This window comes from Takifugu flavidus, chromosome 22 (assembly GCF_003711565.1).
Source record: "Takifugu flavidus isolate HTHZ2018 chromosome 22, ASM371156v2, whole genome shotgun sequence".
Taxonomy (NCBI): domain Eukaryota; kingdom Metazoa; phylum Chordata; class Actinopteri; order Tetraodontiformes; family Tetraodontidae; genus Takifugu; species Takifugu flavidus.
This window is the reverse complement of record NC_079541.1, coordinates 3,991,017-4,013,226: the sequence shown is the minus strand read 5'-3', so window position 1 is coordinate 4,013,226 and position 22,210 is coordinate 3,991,017. Positions and strand designations below refer to the sequence as shown.

At 42.3% G+C, this 22,210-nt stretch overlaps 1 protein-coding gene across 19 annotated transcripts in view; it reads right to left on the bottom strand.

The window, feature by feature from the left end:
- Window positions 1-22,210, bottom strand: part of wnk1b (WNK lysine deficient protein kinase 1b) — a 55,355-nt gene that overhangs the window by 5,191 nt on the left and 27,954 nt on the right. For 5 of the 19 annotated variants that reach the window (XM_057022945.1, XM_057022931.1, XM_057022933.1 and 2 more), the window contains exons 4-34: window positions 20,641-20,861; window positions 19,034-19,191; window positions 16,671-16,759; window positions 16,235-16,374; window positions 16,055-16,134; window positions 15,745-15,933; window positions 15,514-15,580; window positions 14,986-15,170; window positions 13,199-13,501; window positions 10,957-12,351; window positions 8,723-8,815; window positions 8,327-8,401; window positions 8,139-8,186; window positions 6,539-6,781; window positions 6,283-6,353; window positions 6,024-6,180; window positions 5,826-5,942; window positions 5,383-5,493; window positions 5,230-5,281; window positions 4,876-5,016; window positions 3,541-4,432; window positions 3,073-3,392; window positions 2,926-2,996; window positions 2,658-2,714; window positions 1,985-2,050; window positions 1,852-1,885; window positions 1,711-1,775; window positions 1,070-1,354; window positions 703-986; window positions 440-515; window positions 229-358 (exon numbers count right to left, since the gene is read on the bottom strand). In XM_057022945.1, the coding sequence (XP_056878925.1) occupies window positions 229-358; window positions 440-515; window positions 703-986; window positions 1,070-1,354; window positions 1,711-1,775; window positions 1,852-1,885; window positions 1,985-2,050; window positions 2,658-2,714; window positions 2,926-2,996; window positions 3,073-3,392; window positions 3,541-4,432; window positions 4,876-5,016; window positions 5,230-5,281; window positions 5,383-5,493; window positions 5,826-5,942; window positions 6,024-6,180; window positions 6,283-6,353; window positions 6,539-6,781; window positions 8,139-8,186; window positions 8,327-8,401; window positions 8,723-8,815; window positions 10,957-12,351; window positions 13,199-13,501; window positions 14,986-15,170; window positions 15,514-15,580; window positions 15,745-15,933; window positions 16,055-16,134; window positions 16,235-16,374; window positions 16,671-16,759; window positions 19,034-19,191; window positions 20,641-20,861 (6,215 nt within the window). The remainder of the gene's footprint in view (window positions 1-228; window positions 359-439; window positions 516-702; window positions 987-1,069; window positions 1,355-1,710; window positions 1,776-1,851; window positions 1,886-1,984; window positions 2,051-2,657; window positions 2,715-2,925; window positions 2,997-3,072; window positions 3,393-3,540; window positions 4,433-4,875; window positions 5,017-5,229; window positions 5,282-5,382; window positions 5,494-5,825; window positions 5,943-6,023; window positions 6,181-6,282; window positions 6,354-6,538; window positions 6,782-8,138; window positions 8,187-8,326; window positions 8,402-8,722; window positions 8,816-10,956; window positions 12,352-13,198; window positions 13,502-14,985; window positions 15,171-15,513; window positions 15,581-15,744; window positions 15,934-16,054; window positions 16,135-16,234; window positions 16,375-16,670; window positions 16,760-19,033; window positions 19,192-20,640; window positions 20,862-22,210) is intronic. The other 14 variants (XM_057022948.1, XM_057022951.1, XM_057022932.1 and 11 more) reach the window with 13 other exon arrangements.

The window sequence follows — 22,210 nt, the reverse complement described above, 5'->3', positions numbered from 1 at the left end:
GGGGTGAGACGTTTTAGACCTTGTCATTTTGTGGTAACCCACAAATAATAATAAGTGTTCCTTCAATTCCTCACATAGTTTTACCCCTTAAACCAACATTGCTATGAGCAGTAAAGCCACATGAATGATGGACAAAAGCTATGGCTTACATTTTATATTTGAAGGTTGCACCTGGTGGAAATTCAGAGTGACTATTCACGTACTGTACATGTTCAGTCATGGGCCTACCTGGCTGTAGCGGACTCTTGCTGCCATGTGTGGAGTTGGTTCTGGACGATTTTGAGGACTTGCTTTTGGTAGGTCGTCTCCTCTTGCCGGTGAAGGTTATTACTGGAGGGAGCACCGCTGCTGGAGGAACCTGCACCAAGATCACGAATAAAGGATGTTTGCTTGTTGTGTATATCTGGAGAGTATCTTAAATGTAACCAAGGTGATTTACTTTTCCAAGCTTGGTAAAAAGACTCTCTATTTCCTCCTTCTGGCGGGAGTGAAGAGCTTGAATCTCTCTTATGTGCCTAATGGTAAAGAGGAAATAACAATATGAGGAACCTGCTAAAGAAAGAAAGTGAATGTGATGGAAATAGGAAAGAGGAAGATGGTAATAAAGTGAGAGGCAGGAATAAAAGGAAAGTGGCCTGTACACTCTAGATTTCTAAAGCAATAACATTTTTAAAAGTAGAGCAACTGCAGAAGGTAACTTGCTTTTCTCTGAGTAGGCTGACTTCACGTTTGAAGTCTTCATCCTCGAATTCGGAGTCATTGTCACTGCTGAAGTAGGAATTATTGAAAGAGTTGTTGTTCAGATTTGGAAGTGAGGCCTTGTGCGTGAGATCTGGACTCAGAGTTTGTCCCAGATCATTAGGTGGTTTAGGAGCCGGGGCAGCAGCCGGGGCAGCAGGCAGAGCCGCCTGGTTGGAGTCAAGGCTCTGCTCCTGTGCTCGACTGACTGAGAATCGACCAACACGAGCCTCAGGATTGGTGGTAACCTAAAATAAAATAAAACAAAATGGCTGAAAAACATGTGGCCGACGCTTTAAGTTGTGCAGCGCAAGATCTAAAGAGGAAATACCTGGAAACGTCCAATTGTGGTGGTGGGTTTTGGAGAGGGGCAGGGTGAAGTAATAGGGGACGGCTGGTGGGAGCCTCCCATAGTTCTTTGGGGGAGTCCATCAACAACATCTCCTCCTTGTTCTCCTTTCACTTTCAGAGGTGGTGTTGAGCTTTTGTGCAGTGTATTTTCTGGGCTGGAGAGCGTGGAGGAGGATGAGGAGGATGAAGAAGAGGAGGAAGTGGTGGAAGAAGATTCTATACAGGTTGGCGGCTTGACTGGAGATGCCTCGGTAGCCAACGAAACCTAGAAAGAGAAGAACATAACAATAAAATGCAACATTATTTCGAGAATATCCTTTCTTACAACCTGCAGCAAGTACATTATGTCTTCAGCTTTGTTGGTTGGGTATTTCTGGTTCTTGGCATGATTACACTAGATTAGTACAAAATGGGATTAAAACTTCTTTGATTAAATTGAAGCAATCAGTTTTGAGGTATTTATATAGCCTTATATAGCACTCAGTTTGATATCCAGAGAGTGCTGCTGTACATGCAGTGTTTCTTTCAGGGATGGGGGAAAAATGGTTATTATCCTAAAATATGCAAGTAAACCCAGAATAACTGTTATGCTTTGAAACTGCAAATGTAAGGATCGTTTACCTGAAATCTACCCAATTTAATTCCAGGCACACGAGGGGCTATTTCTTCATCCAAAGAGTAAGAAACTAAAAGATAAAATGTACAAATATTAGACAGATCCAAATACAGAGGTAAGACTACCCTGTACACCGACATACATACTTTGTCCTGCTGAAGGTATTCCACCATGAGAGGCCTAGCACAAAGGCAAACAACACAGGTCACTTTTAAACCGTGTCTGAGAGGTAAAGCTGGTCTCATTTTAAAGAGGATAAGATAACTGGTGTGTGCTTACAGGAACAGTCTCTGGGCTCAGTGCTCTTCTTAACTGTGCATCAAGGTCCTCTAGAGGCTGCTGGGACTGAAGCAATTACACAAAACACGAAGACACGTGTTAAAAATTGAAACAGTTGCACTGCAAACGAACAAGCAAACATGTTTTGGTGTAATTCCTTAGTTGCGTCATAAAAAAATCGAATTCTAAAGCTGTAATTATAGCTCTATTTTTGATCGGTAAAGCATCAAAGCCGATGCACTGTGTGCTCCGACTGCAGCAGGGATACCTTACGGGACAAGTGAGCGTTACATAAAGGATAAGAACTAATGTTGGCATCTCTCTATTCAACAACTAAGCCTGAGTCCTATTTTTAAATGGCGGCTTTATCAGACACAACAAAAGTGTCTGGAAATTAAAGTCAACTGGGTGCCTTCTCTGCCCTGAAGCACACTATCCTCAACTGACCAGCTCTGTCAGTCACTGTGTGTGTCCCTGTTTCTGGCCTCCCAAAGAGCTCACACTCATCTGTCAAAGCAGCAGCATGTTTTCCACGTGGAATTAGTGTATTTATGGATAATATCTGTGAGCGCCTTAATGTCTTTTTGCACAACAGAGGCCTTATTTATGTGGTATATGAGAAAAAGGTGAATATTCTCATGTATGTTATGCAAATAACATGAAAAAAGACCACCTGTATTAGACAAGGTCCAGGGAAAGATGGCAGTAGTTCTGAAGAAGGAGAGCTGGTCTAATCCCAGATACAAAGAAGTGTTGAGAAAGGCAGTGGCATGGGGGCAATGGGGGGGGGGGGATTTGAGAAGATTAGTAGAGAAAGTAAAAAGAATGTTAACATAAATATACATGCCAAATGACTTTTAAGTAAAGTGGGATTGAAAGGTGATGGTAGATTGAATAAAATAATGTGAGAATGTCATGAATAGCTAAACTAGATCACTCACCGGTACCCTGGATAAGGGGGTTTTGGATGGAGTGTTCTGGCCAAAGGTTGAGGGAGGGACGCCTGTAGAACCTGCAAGTCAGTTAGCAGTGTTAGTGAAAGCCTAACCTGCACAAGAAGATACACAGCAGCACATTCCTTTAGCTACCTATCTGTGCTGTGGTGGCGATGGGTGTTCCAGGGCCCTGAACAGGGGCAGGAGACCCCAGTGCCAGGCTGGAGGGGGGCTGAAGGGGATTGGCTGACTGGCTGGAGCCAGGTGTGGTGACAGGTGTGCTGGAGGTAGAGCAGGTGCCCAGTGGGGATGAAGTTCCTGTTACGGTGGATACAGACGCTGGTTCTGCAGCGATGACATCTCCCTGTGTGGGTGGAACCCCCCCACCGAGGTCCATGAAGAGAGACCGCAGTTTCTTCTCTAGAGCTTGGATATCGTCAGGTTTGCCTTGCAACTCAGAGGTCACCTCACATCTAAGAAAGATAATAATCATTGTCAAAGAGTAAATAAGGACACAATTAACATAAGGTATAGACTCTACTGTATCAAAAATCTTATATAGTAGAACCTGTTCAAATTAAATTTAAGGCTGTATCTTGCAGCTGTACACACAATAATCACCTTGCATCACATTCCCCACAATGGTTGTGCATCTGTCCCGGTAAGGTGGCAGCCTGGGGCTGCGAGTGGACCAATGTTGGCTGGACTAACGGAATACTGGTCGTCACTGGTTGAAGGCCCACAGTGGGAGAGGTGGATGAAGAGGGTGCGTTGTGGGAGGGAGCGGAGGGAACGAGCGGAGGCCCTGGGTTGTCAGTAGTGGGGATGTCAGAAGAAGAAAAGGGAGGTGTGGAGGAAGGGAGGGAAGGGACAGACGGATAATCGGAGACATTGCTGGCTGCTAGAGTGGAAGGAGGAGGAGAGGGTCGAAGCGACGCTGTCTGGCTAGGAGGGGATGTGATCATTGTTGAGGAAATGCTGGCAGGTGGGACAGCTGAAGGTAGTAAAGTAGAAGCGGGAGCAGAATGCGTTGGCTGAGGCTGGTTGAAAGCCTGAGGTTGAATTTGTGCTTGCGCCTGTGGATATGACACATCCTGCACCCTGGACTGGGTCTGAAGAGTAGACTGATTCATCACCGTAGGAGGGGGGGTGGTACAAGGAGGGCTGACACACACAGCAGGTGAGGAAGAAGGGGTGGATGAAGTGGAAAGGGGAGGTAAAGGGGACTCCAAAACCTGCTCTGGGGCCTTGATCAAAGTAGATGGGACATGTCCAGCAGTCACATCCATAGTAGAAGAGACAGTGCTAGACTGCGATGGGTGAGAGGCTCCTGCAGGCAGCAGAGGAGGATGGTCTGAGTGGACGGAAGCAGGGGCTGTTTTGGATCCAGAATCGAACTGATTCTGGTTCTGTCTGATCTCAAAGAAAGCTTGTTGTAAGCTGACGGCACCAGTGGATTGGGATGCCATCAAACCATGGCCTGGAGTCTGGACCGGAGCTGAAACTGGAAGAACTAAAGAAAAAGAACCCGCAAAGTATAAGATAAGTTACAGAAATGTGATTTAATCATTGATTTAGTTTATTAACTATTTTATTACCGCATAATGTCATATAAATATTATATAGATATTAAAACAATGAGTCCGTTCAACAATGGCTGACAGAAGAGACGACAGCTTGAAAGTTCTTCCAAATCCCGTGGTATTATTTAATAAAAGCCAATGTCCCTTATTGCATTTGGACAAAGCAAGTGAGCAATTTCCCCTAAAAGCTTTAAAGTAAAGTAATCAAATAAGTTTGAGAAAACCTAAGTGCATCATATTCTGTTGTACTGCCTTTATTTTGTCAGTCACTATTTCGTTTTTATCATTGTCCTCGGTTTTATTATAATTTTGAAAAAGAAATGTTTTAAACCTCACACCTCCACACTCTCATGCATGCACACACGCCTCTGACCTGTTTCTGCAGGAGGAGCAATAGCAGCAAGAGGAGATGTGGGACATGAAGGTTCCTTGAGCCTGGCTTCAGGCACGGGGCTGACGATGAACCTCCGACCTGCTGAATGCACCACCTGCGCTGCTGGACAGGGAGGGATGTCTGGAAACAGATGAAAGCGACACTCAGTAAGACAGTTAACAGTTATTAAATTATAATTAGAACCAAGGAGCTGTTTTAGTTGCAAATATGTGAAAGATTACCATGTCTGTTGATTAGGCAATAATTGAATGTAGATCAAAGATGAAACTGTTGTCCTACAGTCACACTAATGGCATGCCTCTGCATTTATCTGTTCATTTTGTTGGTTTTTACCTGGCATAGGGACAGATATAACAGGAATCTGCTGTTCCATATCACCTGCCATCTGTAGATAAGCAAGATAATATATGTACGCATACTAATTAAAACCAATGAACTCTAAATTAAGACACCTTGAAGGAGAAGACTGAGAAGAGCTGTACGTACCTGTTTTTCTACATCTCTTTCCAGACCTTTCTCATCGGCGTTCTCTATCACCTCTCTGACCTGCTCAATGAAGGAGTCCCGCTCACTCTCCAGGATAAACTCACTTTCAACCTGGATCCACACATCCAGACATAAACAGATGGAAAATGTCAGAGTAAATTGCGCATGCGTTTGCGTATACAAACACGCTTGGCTTCATTTTCCAATGTTAGCGTGACGGGCACAAGTCACTTCATGGAAACTCACTGATAAACACTTCAAAGAAAAGGTAAGGACAAGAACATTTATCTGTACATCAGAGGTTTTGAATGTTCAATTGATGCAATATGCAGTTCATAAAGGAATGTGATCTATAATGTATATAGATTATAACGCGATAAAATAAAAGGTTAATGAGTAAATAAGTATTTGTCTATATCAAGCATGTGACAGTGTTTATTCACCATGATTTGGGCAATCTCTTCAGGGTTGTCTCCATCAAGGTCAAACCTGAAGGTCACCATCTTCCTATTGTGAGTCTCTAGCTGACACTCTGCTACCCTGTCCCCTCGATTAGAGATCTACAATCAGACACACAATTAGTATGTATGACACAAATGAATGATTAATATTTATATAAACTTGCCACTGTGTGTTATTACATTGAGAACATTGAGTTTGGCCTTGGAGATCTTCTCGTGGCGCGACCGACTTCGTACAGAACGTCTTTGATGTCGCTTTGTCGAGCGGCCTTCATGGCGACCGCCTCCTCCTCCACCCTCGTTGCCGTCGCTCAGGCCTGACAGCTCAGAGTGCCCGCTGTGCCGCAGAAAATGACAAACACAGAATTAATATTCCTTCTGGGTTTCAGGAAAGTAGAAGCGTTCTAATCTCTGCATTTGATTGTGTTTGCATTATTACCTCTCAATAGATGAAAGAACTTGAGGCGGCTGTAGCTGGGACAGGGACAGCTCGGAGGACTGGGAGGCAGACTGAAACACACGTGGAACACACCAAAATCGATATGACCACTATCACCGGGGGAGGAAATATGATGGAAAAGTAAACAAATAAAAGCATGGAGAGTGTGGGGAAAACCTCTCAAAAATAGCTTTTCTATTGTGGTGAGCACAGAGCTTGGGGACAAGACATCCATTTGAATTTGGTTGTCCAGTACCTGGGGAGGGGCTTCCATAGAAGTATCGGGTGGGGCGGTGACTACACTGATGATTGGCACTGTGGGGGCCAATGGCTGGGGCAGAGGTGTAGGCACAGGAGAAGGAGGAGGAGGAGGAGGAAGAGGGGGAGAGGAAACAATAGTAGGCACCACCACAACAGGGAGTGGCAGAGAAGAGGCAGGGGAAACCACCACCGCTGTTGGTGTGGAAACCAAGGTAAGGGTGGAGGTGGCTACACTGGGCTGAAAATAGGAGGAAAAGCCAAAAAGAGAAGGAGGCAGACAGAAAAGATGAGACAAAGATTAAGGTATATAAGGAAAAATGGAGAAGGCAAGCAGAGGCAGCAACATAAGAAAGGAGAACGGGGTGCATGTTTATGTTTGCGTGAAATTATCGATTTAAACATGGTGTGGCCGACCACACAAAAGGACTTAATAAAGGGAATTAAGGACATGCGCTGAGAAAACTCTTATCCAACTAGTAAAAGCAAAAGACTTGAACTTACTCATGCTTATAAGTGCTTATTTACAATATTAAGAACTCCTGAGTGTCTTTCTTACCAGTCAAGGTCACTGAACTGGACACTTTTTCACTACTCACTGTTAATTTTTCACTGCTCTTCTGCAAATGGATTAGCATCTTAACTGCCTTAAACTGTGCTCAAGTACTTCTGGCACATGCTTTTGGTCTGATGGTTAGCAGGACTCATTAGGAAGGAACAAAGGATGAATTGGATAAAGAAATATGGACAACAAATTCTAAAAAGCACAACAACAACTGGGATTTGAAACTAATTCAACCACAAATACAATACACCCACAGACACAAAGTCTGGCCAAAAAAAGTCACAACTTAGATAAGATCCCCTACTGGAACTTTGAGGAGTGATGAACATGTTCAGCTTGTAACAAATGATTGATCATAGCTTATAAGAGAGTAATATGGAACTGTTTTCTGTTAGTGAAAATAAGTAAATGAGCATATTTTCCACACATATTGGAAAAACGAAAAATGCAAGAATAAAATAATCTTGTGATATGTTGTTCGAAAAGCATACAAGGCTTTGGGTGACTTTTTTTATATGGAAATCTAAATGTATTCACTGAAAATGCAGTCACAAGAGGCATGGACACATACAACATAGCGCATTAATTCAATACTAATATACAGCATATAATATGTTACTTGGGCCAGAGAAATTTGTGCAGCTTGGTAAAGAAGATACAGATGTTCTATACTAGGAGATGGACTTAGGTCACAAAACTAAAGGCCATAGGGACACATGACAAACAAGCATCCAGACAGGAAAGCACACATGAGCACACATAAGCAAAAACAAACCCAGTGATGAACAGACAGCAAATAGGAAAAAAGAAATAAGCATTGAGTTTAGGAGGAATCTGAGATTAAGATTAAAACAACAGCACTAAAAAGAGTGGATTAATTACAGTCAAAGCGGTTACATGACCTACTGAGTAAATAACTGTTAGCCTAAGCAAACGACCATCAAATTATCTCTGAGAGACAAAGTTTAAGTGTATCAATGGGTAAATACATTATAGTTTGGAGAAACTGTATTAACAGAGAGTGATTTGTAACCTGAAAAAGCCTTATGGGACAGTTGTTTTTCAGATATGGGTTTTTAGCCTGTGCATCCAAGTAGACATAATAGTAATAGCTAAAGGGCAGGTATGAGTAATGATTTATGCAGACATGTACTTCAAAAAACTGCTCTCAACATATAGTGCAGTATATTTCAAATAGGTGCCAGATATGAGGTTACATACCTGCGCCGACGCCTGAGGCAGAGATGTGTGTGTAGGGCTCTGAACTGATGCGGAACTCTGATTAGATGGAACAAACTGCGCACAAGTAGAGAAAAGGAAAGAGTGTGAGGGAAACACAAAGAGAGAAAGAAAGAGTGAGAGAGGAAAAGGAAATTACACATCTAAATGTAAACACTGTAAAATACTGTTTATAATAACCAAGGATTAATTTAAAACCCTGCTATGAAAAACATTTAGTTAATTTCCTGTTTCACCATCAACTAATGTAACGTATATGAAATAGCCACATGAGTCAGTATTGAGTCAGTATTGTATTTTAACCCAGAAGTTAAAACAAGACGCAACAAGTTAAATAACCATATGACAAAGCTGTCATTTTCTCAAAAGTTGTTATACCTGTTGGGACGTCCCAGGAGGAGCTGGCTGAGCGGTGGCGGGTATGAGAGGGGGCCCTGGAGAGTGCTGAGGGGCAGGAGACTGAACCTGCTGCTGGGAGATTTAGAAAAAGAAAGGTGGAAAGGGAGAGCGATAAAAGCAGAGTAAAGAATAGAGACGTCACAAGGAGAGGGGAAAACAAAATATAATCAGAACCAGGTATTCTAACATATTGGACTACATGAGTCCAAACACAAGAAGTTTCATCAGTCCTTCATTTTTAAAAAAACAACTCTAAAGTTCGTTCTTGTGTATGCACACATGCGCACAGACAACACATATGCACGTCAATCTCTAGTAGATATATGCACACCAATAACTACTGCGTGCATATATGCGGGTGGGACAGTACAGTCTGGGGTTAGACTGGGCGTGAGTAGGGGGGTATTTGTAACATGCAGGTCAGCCCCCATCAGTGATTGCTAGCGATAATAAACCAAAAGATCAAAGTAGAAGCTGTGTTAAGCCCCTTTTAAACATGTACGTATTCTTGCTATTATCAAGAATCCATCCAGAGGAGCTCTGAGTGTGAACACAAACCTCTGCATCGCTTCTGCAGCTTTATTTGTGCTGGTCTCTCACTACCTTGAAATGTTTGCAACTGATAGAGGATAAAAATCTGTAAATGTAGTGTTTATATATACAACTGCAAAATATAACAATTGAACTTGGAGAGGTAAAAGTGGGTTTGCATCACCGGCACCCCCAGCGTTTTAGACAGCAAACATCACTTTAGCAGCAAGTGGGTGACTGTGAACACACACACTTACAGACATGGAGATCCTCTGGACTGCCTATGTTAAAGGGGCTCTCATATCTAAATATCAAAAATCCCTTCCCAATTTATTTATTTTACTTTGATAGTGGTGAAATCTGTCAACACAAACCTCCCTGAGATCCCCAAATGAAAGCACAAAGTACAGCAGCCTACAGATAATCACCAACCGAATGAACCCTTAGAAGGCCGTTTGCAACGTTATACTTGCTACCAAGCCCTACCCCACATCAAGTGTGGTCAAGCTTATGCAAGTATGTTGCACTATAAACAAGCATACCTACCTTATTGGTACATCATTGGAGATAAAACACAACACCATTACAGCGCAGACGAGTAAATATAATTCAATAAATAAACTGAACAAAAAAAACACACTAAAAAAAAGATGTTTTATGAAATTAAATGTCTGGCCAGTGAAATCCAAAACGCCAACAAAGGAATGACAACGATATTATTAGCATTCTAAGGGTTTGATGAAAATGAAATGATGACCTTTGACCTTTGTATAGGAAGTTAATTTCCAGGCTGGGCGGGAAATTACTGCACAATACGCTGTGTTAAACATAACAAGGAAAAAGAATTACACAGATGAAGTATCTATTGTCCGATTTTTGTTGTATGTTTGTGCGTTTGTCAATACAAATCAACAAAGTCGCAAAGTTTACTCTAGTGTAATAAATTACTGTGTATTGGAGGAAGTTAAAGTCAATGTCACTACTGTTTTTATTATACTGTACAGTTTAGAGTCAGAGACCCCAAATAGACTTTGGATTTGTACGAGTAGAATTTCCAGTATGCCATAAAAACGGTATACCAGTACAAACGCACATTTCTCATATACAGTCATATATGAACATACATACAAAACTTTACTTACTTTAAAAACACAAGATAAACACAAACGCGAGGTGACTTATGATGATTTGCATGTTTCCAGAGTCTGTCTTCAGAGGCTACCTTCTCAGTGTAGGTTTTACATGATGACTCGAGCAAACAAAAGAGGTTTTCATCTCCATTTAACCAACAGATTTGTTAAAGTGCAAATATGCGCCGAGTTTGGTCTCCATCTTTGAATCCAATTAAAGACTTAAAGCTTTAAAGCTCTTCAATAATTTTGTCACATTTTGAAGGAAGACAATAAGACTGACTCAGCAGCGTTCACGTAATTAAAAAGGAATAAAATTATAAAGGAGCACTACACTGATAAAGAAGCATCAGTTGAGGGTTTGGTAGAATGGCCTCTGGGTCAGACTCTACAAGATTCTTTGCACTGCTTTAACTTTTGCAACTTGAAATGTAAAGTTGACTAATCAATAAATAGTCATTATGAGTCCTGATTTTCAAATCGAGCTTCAGGGCTACAAAGGGAGTTTATTGACCCAGAGGTGCAACGATGAGTTTAGAATCTAAGCAGTACCAGAGAGGGGTTCACAGCCTGCATGGCCAGCAATGACTCATGGTATGTCATATCAGGTTGAGCTGGAACCACCCCGCCATGCCGGGCCCAGGCACTCTGCATCAAGGTCTCCAGCTGAGTTGATGACGCTCCTCCGAGTGGGAGCTCAGAGGATGGTGTGGGAGGGAGAAAGCTCTGCATAGAGGGGGGATGGCCTTGGGGATCGATGGGTAACATGCCAGTGGATGGGTCATACATTGCTGTGGAGGCTGTGTGAGGTATGGACTGAGCAGATGAGGAGTCAAATGAAGGGAGGAGTGGTGGGGGAGGAGGTGACTGGAACTCTCCATTATCAGAAGAAGCCAGAGAGTCACTAGAAGGATCTGGACTTTTGTCTTTCGCAGTTAAACCTGTATGATGAAGAAGCAGACTTCCCGGAGGCAAAGGGAGCTCAGGACTAACGTATGAATACAGCTCTTCTGTCACCGGTTGCAGACGGACGTATGTGCCTGAACCACCTGATCCAGCTCCGGTGTTGTCCTCCAGAGGGAGGTCCATGGAGCTTCTTCGGGCACGGAAAAGTCTGGACGCCATAAGATTTGGGTCTCCGGCTGCAGCCAAATGAAACTCAAATACATTTCCGGTTGGTGGTGCAGCATCGGGCATCACGGGAGGAGCAGAAATGGCAAAAGTAGATACGGCAGCATGTTGTGGTGAAGGATAGCAACCCTCAGATGATGCAGACATAGAAGTACCAGAGGGTGCACTCAGGGGAGCCAACGGTGGAGGCACAGGACTGTGTGCACTCATTCTCTGAATGAGGTGAGGGTGTAAAAACCCCGGTTGTTCAAAACCAAAACTTGCAGCGGCGGCAGCTGCATGTCTTTGCTGATGGAAACTTAAACGGCTAAGCTGGTGGGCAGTCATTGGGTATCCCCCGTACGCCATGGCTTCATAGTGGTCCAACAAGGCAGCCTGATTGAGGCTTAATCGCCTCATAGCTTCCCCATGCTCCGCTCTCATGTCTTTATAGCCGTACAGACTTGGGTCAGACTGTCCTGGGAGATGCAGTGGCTCCCCGACACCAAGTCTTTGGGCAGCTGCTGCAAAGCCAGGGTTCACCATAAAGAGAGGGGGGGGTTCAACTGTCTCCATTCCAGAAAAGGGATGTAGGTTGCTCCCATAACGAGTATAGGCTGGCTGGAAGTGCCGGGTATGTGCCTCCAGGATGGACGTGCTCTTGCGCCTCTGATTGTTGTAGGCCTTAGGAGGCATAGTGGGAGGAGGTGAAAAGGAAATTGGACGTTCGGGGATTGAGGGGAACAAAACAGTTGTGGGGTCTGGGAGACTTGCGAGGGGGATGTTCCCTCCTGCTCCTCCTCCTGCTCCTCCACTGTAGGGATGCGGCACTGAATGCTGTTGTGATAATGAGATACAATGGATTTAAGAATGACACTCAAAATGAGAGGGAGAGAAACCCAGCAAAGCCCAAATGAAATGTAGAAAAGAGCACGGCAAAGAAGAATACCAGGAGAGAGAAAAATGTCACCCAATTAGAAATAAAATTATGTAATAACACCTAACAGGACAAACTAAAAGTCAAGTGGTATTGTATCAAAGTAAAGCTGCAGTAAAACAGACAGACAACGTGATGTAATAAGGTGAGCAGGAAGGAACAGCGGGACAGTGAAAGCTGACAGGGAAATACACAGGGAGAGGTAGTGAATACAGAGAGAGGAAAGCCAAATGCTAAATCTGAGCTCAGTAATAACCTCAGGCATCTGCACTTGGAAAACTTGGTAAACACATGGATAATCTCTGTTAAATGTTGACCACAATGTGGGTTTACGTTTAAGAAAAAACAGGGCAGTGCTTTTCGTTAACTCCATTATAAGATTGTAATATCCCTGAATCAACTGTCAGACTGTTAGTTTTTCCAATGGCAGATGTGCACCATTTCAAATTTGATTTTTGGTGCAAGGGTCAACTGGTGTTTAGTTTTTGGCACATGTCAGTCAAACCGAGGGAAAAAAGAGAGCATTAAATGGAGGTAAATGGGTAAAATGATGCACACAGTACTGAAGTACTAAAGTCTATCAAGTTAATAGCCTGCTTCCTTATACAAAAATAACTGTTTTTTATGCATCATTACACTAGAATTATGAGTTTTCCTACATTCAGACACCTGTGCAGTCCATATACCTCAATTTGCTCTCTTCCTTCCTCCGGCTCTTACCACCGTTAATTAGGGCTGTAAACCTACAGGGGTTGGGAACAGTGCAGGTAGGCTGGCCCTCCGCTGCCCGGCCCTGGGCACAGAGGAGGCAGAGTGAAGGGGTAGGACTGTCTCCAGGGCCTTGGACAGGCGCCCAGCGAATGTGTCCCTCTCGATTGTGAGAGACATGCAGGGGGAGACGGTGGTGCAGGAGGATGGGAAGGACAAATCTGGAGGGGGGGTGGAAGGCTTCTTTGGTTGAGCAGTCATTGATGAAGAAGCACGGGAAAGAGAGTAGGAGGAGGGGGGAACGCAAAGAGACATGCTACGATTTCGACGGCGCGCTGTTGGCTGCAGGCCAGGTAAGCGTGATGGGAGAAGGTGGGATCGACATGAAAAACAAACACAAAGAAATGAAAATACAAAACACCAGGAAAGCAAAACACCACAGACGGGAACACAAAACCTAAAACTTAAGTGGAATCTGCAGCAAATAAAATGAATTACATGATGTAGAAATGAACTAAATCCATTAAAACATTCAAATAGTATTTGATATTACAGCCAAATGTTAGAAAACATAATTGTGAAATGTTTAAAACATACATTTACAATTAAAACAAAGAACATATTCAATTAATCACACGTAGAAAAGAAGTCCAAACAACAAAAAAACAAATAAACATAAAGCCAAACTATATAAAAATGTCTGTTAGAAAGTATATTAAAGAACCTTCAATAAACAAAAGAAAATAGTTTAGATAGATAGATAGATAGATAGATAGATAGATAGATAGATAGATAGATAGATAGATAGATAGATAGATAGATAGATAGATAGATAGATAGATAGATAGATAGATAGATAGATAGATAGATAGATAGATAGAATACCATTGTGACTGCAGATGAGGAAATTGAGTCTTGTTAAAAAGAAATGACAAGTTGAATAATAAGTCAACATTTTTCAAGTTCTTCAATACATCTTCTAACAAATTGCTTGCTGATAGTTGGGCAACAAATTAGTCAGTGTCGGCTCTACCGAGCTGGAAGCGGCTTCAGTGAAAAGGTCACCAGATGGAAAAGTCTAGAGCGGGAAATTAAACATGAACGCTCACCTCACCATTACTACAGGGCCCTTAAGGAAGGAATCTGACCCATGTGCTGCTATAAACAAGTATGCTCAGGAAACATTTCCTGCAGTGAGTGAAGGAAGGCCACATAAAAATACTGGGCCATAAAAGAGAAGGGCAAACCTGACTCTCTGAACAATGAAGGCTTTTGTCAATATACACTGCAGTATGAATGGACAAGTTATATCGCTCCTAACAACTACTGCAAAACTGCTTAATAAACCCTGCAGCTTTAAGCTGTTGGATTTTATATTATTGTATTATTTTATATTATAGCTGTCAGAAAACCCTAAGCAGCAAATGCTCTATAATAGCCTTAGAGTACAGAACAAGGATTGGAAATGGAAAAGATGAATTCCAGTGATAAAATATCACCTGATGAAAACATTTCTTAACCTGAAATCAACAGATAAAGAATGGCCTTTTACAGGCGGTGTGTGATCGCATTTTATAATTAGCTGTTTACATGGAAAAAACAGCATCTACTGTTCCCCGTCGAACAGGTCGGAGACAGCATAAAAACACATCAAAAGAGCAATCCAAAATCCAATTAAACAAACGTCCAGCTTCCTCACAAACACCGCAAACATCGTGCTCGTTCACTCTCCAAACACATGCGGCGCTCACTTCAAAGTGCTCGGTTATTTTCAGCACACCTATGCACACAGTGGCAATCTGACGCAGCTTGTCGACAGCACTCACCATTGGCTGGGACGGCTGTGCGTATCCCGGGTGTTGCTGCTGTTGGGCTGCAGAAGGAGTGGCAGGATAGGGAGTCTGGGGCTGGGAGGCCGGTGGGCAGCTGTATGACATGGTCAATTGCCCCAGGTGGGGGGATTCTGATGAAAACACTGAGGAGCCCTGGCCACTGTCCAAGCCTGCTTCAGCTGAAAAGGACAGACGTAGAGGACATCTTTCATTTTCTCTATAAATTCAACGTAAAAGTAATGATTTTTCCTGCCGCACCAGCCACGAGGGGCCAATAATTTTAATGGTGTACAACTAAAAGGATAGAAGAGTTATTGGCTCCAGTCTACAACAGAATGACTTGACTATGCTCTATCATTTAAAGATAAAAAAAGGCTTTTGATTTACATATAAGCATTCCACATGGTTTAATGTATTAACCTGGTGCATATAAACATTTTTTTAAGAACAGGCCAATTTTTCTTAGTTTCTTAGATTCTGTAGCATGGTCACCCTTGGCCTCTTTAACAGTAACCATCTTACAAGTGTGTGAGATGCTGGTCTGGTAGTGAAGCTGCTGCTGTTCCACTTCAGTCTCCTCTGCCTCTGCCTGCAGCCAAGGGAAAGCAACAGATTACAGAATATCTCCATCCATTGGATAAAACTCCATGTTTTACATTAACAATAATGACAAGAAAAAGAGACCATGTAGACTTGAGTGACATAAAATTGTAAAATGAGCCATAAAAGAGGTGTGATGGTGGTTTAACAGACCTGAGAATGTGAAGGCTTGTGTGCCTCCTGTTGCTGCTGCATCTGTTGCTCGCTCTCCTGTTTTCTCTTCTCCTGTTCCTCCCGTACCAGTTGCCTCTGTTCCCTCTTCCTCCTAATCAGAGACACGCGGTCCTTGATAGCCTTGGCCATGGTCTTATGGTCACCCTCGGCAACATAGCCAGACTCAACCTGGGGAATGGTCACGTCAATCAAGCCATCACTTTCCATTAGCTCCGGCAAATATCATCCTTTTTGGGATAAAACAAACAGTTTTCTTACAACCAGCGTTACTGGTCAGGATGATACGTACCATTTCCTGGGCCACATCTTCAGGGACATCTTTGTTCAGGTCAAAAGAGAATTCAATAGCTTCGTTGTCTTTGTATTTTCCTGCCAAACCAAAACAAGCATTTTTAAAAAAAAATTGGTTAAAGAAGATACTATTGGTGATGTCCAGTGACTGTTTCTTGTTTTAGAAGATAAATTATGCCTTTTAGCTTCTTGGCATCTTCTATCCTGAGCCACAACTTGATGGCAATCATTTCCCCATCATCCTCTTCTGCCAGCTCAACCCTGACGCCCGTGTCTTCCTGGAAGAAGGCATGATTCAACAGAATCTTTATAGCATACCTAAAAAGGACAAGAGCACACGGAACCTTGAAAAAGGATAGACATCATGACACTCGGCATTTTATTAGTGAATTTGATTACATTTTTAAAGACAATTTCCTGCCAGTGACTTAATAATACATGTGAAAGTTCAATTATTTATGAGAATCAAAGCTCAATTGAATTACATGCGTATAATAAAATTAAGAAATAGATTTCATTGGTCCTTTTGTAGTGGCGCCAGATTGAATGTAACCGTCTACTGAAACCACAACATTGGATAAAAAGCATGATGTTTCCTGGATTTTTTGCCCCACCTCTCGTCCTTGTTTGTTCTGATGCAGCCCTCGATGATCTCTTTCACTTCAGGAATGGCTACCTTGTCAAAACTGCCTGGTTTCACTCCCTGCACACACAAAACAGGAGCAGCGGAGGTTCATAACATTTCTTAGAAATACGCGCAGGCATGCACTGTAGAAAACAGTTAAGCCTGCAGGGATTAAGTGAACAGCACTCAATGTGCATATGGTCAGTTTGTCCTGCCTGCCCATAATATACACTGCAGATTTTACCCATTATAAATAGGGGTTTTGCATAGTATATTTCAAAGAAATGCGCAAACAAAATGAGTAAATATGAAGCAAAAATATTTAAAAGGCATCAAATGATATCACCAAACTTGGCAGTTTTAGCATTATTCATCTTACCTCAACAGACGGACGTCTATAAATCGACTGTGGCCCCTTTACAGACAACTTTATCTAAACCTATTTGAGATAAAATAAATGAGCGCCTTCTACAGATATTTTCTTCCAGCCTCGTCTTCCCGTCCTCCCTTTTAAACGTTACTCTCTTGGATTGTTTGCACCCCTACCCAAAATGAGTATTACATAACCAACTCTCTCACACACACCTATTAGAGAACCCGGGAAAATACGGAGTGATGGTGGAAGTAATGGCATTAAGCTTGACAGAAGCAAATTGAATGAAAGGCAAAGAAAGTGGGGTTTAACAAGGATGATTGGAGGCGAGGAATTTTCCATGAGGCTCTCTGCATCAACAAAATTACTGCAGCTGAGGCATTAAGTATATTGCAATGTTTTGACTCGGCGTCACCAGTGTCAGTGTCATTTAATTCAAAGCCAAAAGGACAGAAATAAAGAAAACGAGAACACCTGAGAGAAATAAAGAGAAAAACAAGAATATGCGAGTTCAAATCTGTGTAGTGCGGTACTTTATATACTAACCACTGTGTTAACCACTATCTATTGAGAGATGAGTAAAATGCTGCTGCCTTGTTAAGAAATCACATAAATGGTGCAAAGCTGCCGTTATGAAAATATATGAATGCCTCACTCATTCACTGTGGAGGGTAAAAAGTCCGAGAGATGGATTAGGAAGCGAAATTAGAGGAAGCAGGTGACTCAGGCACCCTGTAGTTAGTGTGTGTGTGACACTAACAGATACAGACAAATTAAGCTGGTTGTTAATTAATGTTCTGCTACCTGGATAAAGCATTCCTAAGAAGCTCTTCAGAAATTTGTATTTTATTACAATATTTATCACCTATGATGGACTAACTGTGGGTGTGTGAGGCACCGGGACAGAGGGGCACATGTATGGATCGAAACATATGGATTATATTTAATATGTAAATGATGCCTTGGAGATTGGAGACAGAAAAGGAAAGAAAACCGAAGACAGACAGAAAACTGAATCTTCTCTGTGACAGCCTAATCCTAATCCCTTCAATTTGAATTTCCCTGTCGGAGTATGGATCATAGCCGCTGAAAGGATTTTATCAATCCAGCTACTGCTGGAAATATACAGAAACTGAAATGTATATTCATGAAATAAATGAAAAAAAGAATTGAACTGCAGCCGTGGCAGTTTTAAATGATAGACTTTGAACTGCATTTTAGCACATTTTAGGAATAACACTCATTTTGGGAGAATTTTATAATTTCCATATGTGTAAAAGCAGCATATAATTAGCTAAATTGCCCCCAGGTTTGCTTACAACATAAAAACCAGAAGGATTTCAAGGAAAAGATGTCAGCTGTAAACGAGGAACTACGGGAGACCAGCAGTGTCAGAAAGCAGGAAGCTGAAATCTGTGCCCGAGGAACGGAGGGAGTCAGATCTAATCTGTCTGAGTGCGTCTGCGTGTTGGGGGTGACGACCTCGACAACACTCAAATTCAAGCAGCCAATGACTGCATCTGGTGTTTTATCCACCCGTTTGTTTGCATCTTTGGTTTTTTCTCCTTCTGTCTTTCCGACCAACTCACTCATTCAAATCACAAAAAGTAGGACATGTTAGAAAACTGGCTTGGAGCAATTTGGGTGTTGTTTTGTGCCTGGCAGTTAAAAGCAACGCTAGAAATTGTGAGCTATCCTTATTAAGACTCTTTTTTTGCTTTTAAAATTCAGAGATGTTCAACTCATTCCTTCTACTCTGCAAAACAGAGCAGGAAAGTGAACAAAGGGGGGAGAAGTTGTTTGGTGCAAAAACATCATATGACTGGATACCCTGCAGCTCAAGCCAAACTTATTATTACATTCAGTAAACAAGTGCGGGAGGGCGGCTGCTCCAGAAGAGAGTGGCTGTGAGAGCAAACGAGTCACTTCACAGTCACTTTATCACACGCTGATGATTTCTTGTAATGCACAAGACTTACACTTGTAACGCGTCTGTAGATCTGGGCAGCGTTTTGACATTCTGAGTAGGGGTACTCAGAAGTAGCCATCTCCAGCATGCACATTCCAAAGGCATAGACGTCGACAGATTCATCGTACTTTTCCTCATACATCTCTGGAGCCATGAACTCTGGCGTTCCTGGTGATTAGGGAAAAAGAAGTAAAGGGATATTACATACCAGTGCTGCTAAACATACGTTATAAGCATTGTATGAATGATATATGTTCACTGAGCATGCCACAAGTAATTACAGTTTAAGATGTACACACATACTTTATATACTTGCCCAGAGTTAATTAACACATGCATAAATGGTTATGATAAGTACATTCACTTAAACCCTAAAAAAAAAACCACAGCTGGATTGTATTGGTGCCACATACTGGAGTTGTGTGTGTGGGTTATATATGTGTGTGTACATGCACCCATGTGTGCGTCTTTCTGCATGTCCCCCAACTGTTCAAATACTGGAGGTCTGTGAAACAGCTGTGGGACTTCAAGGATATCAGTCCTGCCTGGGGTTTATTGCAAGTATACGCACATACAGTGGGTACAGAAAGTATTCACACAGAAATGTTTAGCTATTTCTTCTCACGAGTACAGCCCAAACCCAGAATATAAGACATTTTTGCAAATGACTAAAAAAAGAAACTGAAGTATCGCATGAACGTGGCTCTCCTGACTGCTTGCTGTCACACTCATGTAGGTCATGTAGATGCGTATTCCTTTTGTTTAGCTTTCACATGGTTCTACATCTTCATCACAGTCCAACTATGTTGAATTAAAAGGGCTAAACCAGATTTTCAAGGCACACACCAGTCTAAATAAGGCCATTCAGTTCGTGGTGCATATCAGAGCAAAAGGAGATCCAAAAAGCTTTGGTCAGGTACCTAAGAACCCAAAGATCACTCTGACAGAGCTCCAGAGATCCTGTTTGGAGATGGAGAAAGTTTAAAACTGACAACCACTGCTGCAGCTCTACATCAAAATTGGGCTCTATGGCAGCGGATGGACCAATTTGATGATTCTCCTCAGTGAAAGACACACAAAAATGCTGAAGAAAGTTTCTCACGGCCTGGGTGCCAGGTGCGTTCAAGAATCTTCCATCTCAAAGCCGAACAAAAGAAAAGGATGGCACCTGAATGACCTACATACCTGTGACATCTGTGAGAAGACTTGTAGTTTGGGTTTCGTCAAAGGTTAAAGTTAGGCTGGTTGAGGTTGGGGGTTGTGTGTTTTACACAAATGAATGAAAGTTACTGTAAATGCTACACAAAGATAGCTGCACAAACCTGTGTGAGTGCAGCCACCACATCTCCAGACAGTCTAATCCTGGCTTACAGGGGGACTGACAGTATTTCACTTGTCAAATATCTGCGGCTTGCTTTTAAAGCTGCACATTCAGGGATATATAGCCGTGCTGTGTTTATAACTTTGTACAAACAGTTAGTGTGTGGATCTCTCTTCTAATTATATCAGTTTTTACACACAAATCCAAACATTCAACTCTAACATATAGCTGTGTGTCTAACTATAGACAGTTAAGTGTGGATAAGCTTTTAGATTTCGACGCTTGTGCTCTCCTACCTATGACACTCTTGGCAAAGGAGGCCCTCTTTAGTGTGGCTAAGCCCAGGTCCCCGATCTTTACTGAGCCCGTGGGTCCCGTGATGAAGATGTTGTCACATTTGAGGTCCCTGTGAATGATGGGTGGGGCTCTGGTGTGTAAAAAGTGGAGACCCTTGAGGATCTGCCTGCACCACGAACGCAGAACCTTGATTTTCATCACCTTGAAACGCTTCAGGTAGCTGCAGAACAAACAAACAAACAAACAAACGGAAGTGACTTTCAAAAGTTTATATAGTCAGTGCAGCAGCATTTTGTGAGGGGTGAAAACAATTCAGAAGGAATTAATTATTCTGAAGCAAGGCATGGAGGGACAGATAATCAGATAAGTCAGACGGAAACACAGATAAAGCTTCAATTAAAGATGAAAGCCGAGACAACAAACGTAGATTACAAGCACATGATTTCTCAAATAACGCTGACAGACGCTCAAATAAAGCGCACACATTAAACTGTAAATCCGTGTTTACGTCACATTTTATGAGCTTAGAAACAATAGTAGTCACGCAAATGGACGTCATCAGAGTAGCACCAGGCGGACAGATCCACATATGTGGACGGTCTGGAGCATGGTGTCCACCTGGTTCATAAGGTTCTTAAGTACTAAGAAAGCCAACGAGGCACAGCCGGAGCTGGAAAAGAATTTGGTTTGAGGTAAAAGATAGTTTAGAAAATGTCTGGGAGAGGAGATGAGGCAGGAAGACACATTCCAGTGATCTTGAGTCTACACAACAAATCAGCTTTGTCCGTTTCTGCTGTATGTGAGAGTCTTGCAGCGTCAGTGATTGCTGTTTAATTGTATTTTCTTTATTTGCTGTCATTCGCTAAAGCACTTTGGGTCTTGGAAATCAAAGATTTTTCCATTGATCTATTTGCAACAATAATTAAAGTGTCCAAGGGTTAAGCTGAGCTCGCCTTCAATCTGGTTACGGAGAGCTTGAGTAAGCGGCAGCATGTTGTTGGCCTTCTAGTCCAGATGGCACTGCAACCCAGCATCAGCAGCCCGAGGAACACGAACACTATGGTCCGCATCATTTGTCTTAACCGACAAGCTGCTCAGACAAATCTGAAGTCATAGTTCCTTCTGAACCGAGCCAGAACCAGACTGAACTGATGGGACATCCTCCAATGACCCTTACAGAAAGTTTTTAATCGAGCACTTTGACTCAATTTCACCACAACAGGAATACTAAGATTAAAAATCCCATGTGCTTTCATTCTTTCCTCCTTTTTTGATATTCAATTGGTCTAAAACAAAAGGAAAATCAAAGTAAAAACATAAAATCTCTTTTGATTGATGTTATATTGATAGAAGTAGCAATTATGGGCCTGTAGCCTGTTTAGGAAAATCCTATTCCAAAGACATTTTGAACAGAAATCTCTGGAACATAATAAAAGACTTTTGGATTGAACTTAGAAACGCATGTGTGTAACATAAGCTTGAAACTATTTTAATGCAACACAGCCCCATACTACCATATACAGTGTCTCTCACAACAAAGCATCCCCCCACCCCCTCCCCCCGGCACTT